General features: G+C 41.9%; 1 protein-coding gene across 1 annotated transcript; it reads left to right on the forward strand.

The window, feature by feature from the left end:
* The first annotated feature begins 253 nt into the window (after positions 1 to 253).
* LOC127787110 (adenylate isopentenyltransferase 3, chloroplastic) lies at positions 254 to 1,710 on the forward strand. Its single transcript, XM_052314974.1, has one exon. The coding sequence runs from the start codon at positions 508 to 510 to the stop codon at positions 1,477 to 1,479; it is 972 nt and encodes a 323-aa protein (XP_052170934.1). The 5' UTR covers positions 254 to 507; the 3' UTR covers positions 1,480 to 1,710.
* Positions 1,711 to 2,852: the final 1,142 nt, after the last annotated feature.

The following is a 2,852-nucleotide window of genomic DNA, read 5'->3' on the forward strand; positions in this document are numbered from 1 at the left end:
AATTATGTATTTAGCTTGCGTTATTTGTTTTGCTTTGGTCTCTTTTAAATTTTGAATGCCGCACAACTTCCATGTAAAGGGATTGAAAAAAGGAAAAAAAAAAATGAAAACTTTTAGTGATACCCTTTACCAATGGCAATGGTTCACAAGTTGCATGCCCGTTGACAATACTGAAGTTGCGCACTTGGATCAGGCGCCTATATATAGTCACTGAATTATACATAGTTTTCATCACACACATATATAATATATATACAAACACACATGTTGATGTGGCTCATGGTTCCTCATTCCTGATTACAAATAAATGTGCTGAAAACCCAGTAGAGTTTTCAGTGGTCAATCACTTGGAATTGCCAAGTTTTTGTTTCCCAACTTCTCTCTTCTTTCGGCCATTGTTGGTGGGTGCATTTTGGTACCGAAACAAACTGGGAATTCGTTCGTAATTAGGAGCCTTAGTTTGTTTTTGTTGGTTTAGTGGGAAAAATATTTAAATCCTGAACCCGAATGATGAGTATACAAGTACAGCCGTTGCCGAGTATTAATATTCCCAATGGCGGCTTGAACATGCAAGTCCTGCGCCGGCAACCTCAGAAAGAGAAGGTTCTGGTGGTGATGGGGGCCACCGGCACCGGCAAGTCGAGGCTGTCAATTGACATTGCCACCCGTTTTCCGGCGGAGATCATCAACTCCGACAAGATTCAAGTCTACGAGGGGCTCGACATAGCGACGAACAAGATCACCGAGGAGGAGCAGTGTGGGATTCCTCATCATCTCCTAGGAATAATACAAGATCCTGCTTCGGATTTCACGGCGCCAGCCTTCTGCAACATGGCTTCACTCTCCACGAGATCCATAGTCGGTAGAGGGCAGCTCCCTATCATCGTTGGCGGCTCCAATTCCTACATCGAAGCTCTGGTTGACGACGAAAACCACGAGTTCAGATCGAGATACGAATGCTGCTTCTTATGGGTCGACGTTTCTCTCCCGGAGCTGCATTCTTTCGTGTCGAACCGAGTCAACAGAATGGTCGCCGCCGGGATGGTGGAAGAAGTGAGAAACATGTTCGACCCAGACGCTGATCATTCACGGGGAATAAGAAGAGCCATTGGCGTTCCCGAACTGGATCGATACTTCAAAATGGAACCTTCCTTAGATAAAGAATCACGTTCCCGGCTGCTGCAAGAAGTGATCGACGAGATCAAGGACAATACGTTTAAATTAGCGTGCCGGCAATTGGGGAAAATTCACCGGCTTCGGAACGTGAAGGGGTGGAAGCTTCACCGGCTGAACGCCACCGAGGTGTTCAGAAAGAGCGGCCGAGAGGCAGATGAGGCGTGGGAGAGGGAAGTGGCGGGGCCGAGTTCGAAGATAGTGCGTCGTTTTCTTTACAGTCGTGGTGCCCCTGATCAGGTGTACAGGAACGCGAGAGCGGCGGCAGCGGCGATGGGAGCGGCCGTGGCTGCCGCCAGTCACTAGAGAAGGGACAGCAGCGAATCGTCGTGACTTTGATTTGGAATTTGCAAATTATTCAGTCATACGCTGTGAGGAGATTTCTATCCATCTATCCAGTATCCACTCTGGTCTTACTGACTAATAGTACCGTCCACTTAAAGCATTATTGATGAATAATGGAGATCCACTGTCTAATAATGTGTGCGAGATTGTGTAATAACTTGCAAATTTTATTCAAATCCAATCTTTTTCATCATTGAGTTGATACGCCCATTGTGGAGTAAGCTGATGAATTCACCCATTATTGAAACAATACTTAATAAGAGTTTGACACCACTAAACAATTGAAAGGCAATATTATACAACCGAAATAACTTGGCCTTATATTATTATATAATAATGAAAAAAAAAATACATACAATAATTATAGCTTGTGACAGTACAAGTGTTCTGTATTCATTGGAAATAAGAGAGTGGGCATTAGATTTTGGAAACCATTTTATCAACTTCACCGCCCTTTAAACATATACAAAAGCTAAATACACATATTTTATGCACAAGTTTCTCCTCAAAAGTAGTTTAAACTCTAATCACAAAAAGAACATTATAATCTTCTCCTACCAGCAGCCGAACTGTTCAGACTGTTTATAAATACTTTCTGTGTCCTTGGATTAGACACACTTTCTAATAGTTGCAACCCGAGTAGAATCATGGGAAAGGTCAAGAAGAGTACGGACAGCTGTTTTGTGGGTTCTATCTAGTTGGCTTTGTCACTCTCATAGAACGGCAGGGTACTTTAGTGGACCATTGAAAGAGAGAATTTCTGCTTAAACTTGCATATACCAATCTTCAACCTCTAAAACATGGTCGATTGGTTACTTAAAAACGCTTCTAAACAGTGCCATATAATAATACAGTCAAGTAAAAGCACAACGTATGAAAGTATTTTGCTATAAAAAAATATTGTGGGTTGCTGCATTCTGGTCCACAGAACTAGAATTAGATGGCTAAATTTTGGAAAAAGAAAGAAAAAATTAACTCGCAGTCTTATTGGGAGAAAAAAGAGAGAGTAAAGAAGGGTGCCCTTAAAAATCAGTCAACTATTCTTCTTCAAAATGGAGGAGATAAGCTTGGAATAAACTCACCATAACCATCACCATCCCCATCAATCAATTCAATTCCCAAGGCTGGCCCTTTTTCAGTGCATGAGATTCTAATCAAGTTCCAAACTTCCAATTGCGATGTTCTGAATGGAAAGTCCATTGACAATATTCTCATCGTACAATAAACATGGATCCGCATTCCGCTCCACATTTTGTACCAGTCTTCAAACTCTTTCAGATCCATTGATATGGCCATTAATTATACAAAGGCCTGAGCAAATTTTGATATTTTGT

This window comes from Diospyros lotus, chromosome 12 (genome assembly GCF_014633365.1).
Source record: "Diospyros lotus cultivar Yz01 chromosome 12, ASM1463336v1, whole genome shotgun sequence".
Classification (NCBI taxonomy): domain Eukaryota; kingdom Viridiplantae; phylum Streptophyta; class Magnoliopsida; order Ericales; family Ebenaceae; genus Diospyros; species Diospyros lotus.

Bases quoted from the DNA above. Each gene is read 5' to 3' on its own strand.
- LOC127787110 (XM_052314974.1), top strand. From the start codon at position 508: ATGATGAGTATACAAGTACAGCCGTTGCCGAGTATTAATATTCCCAAT.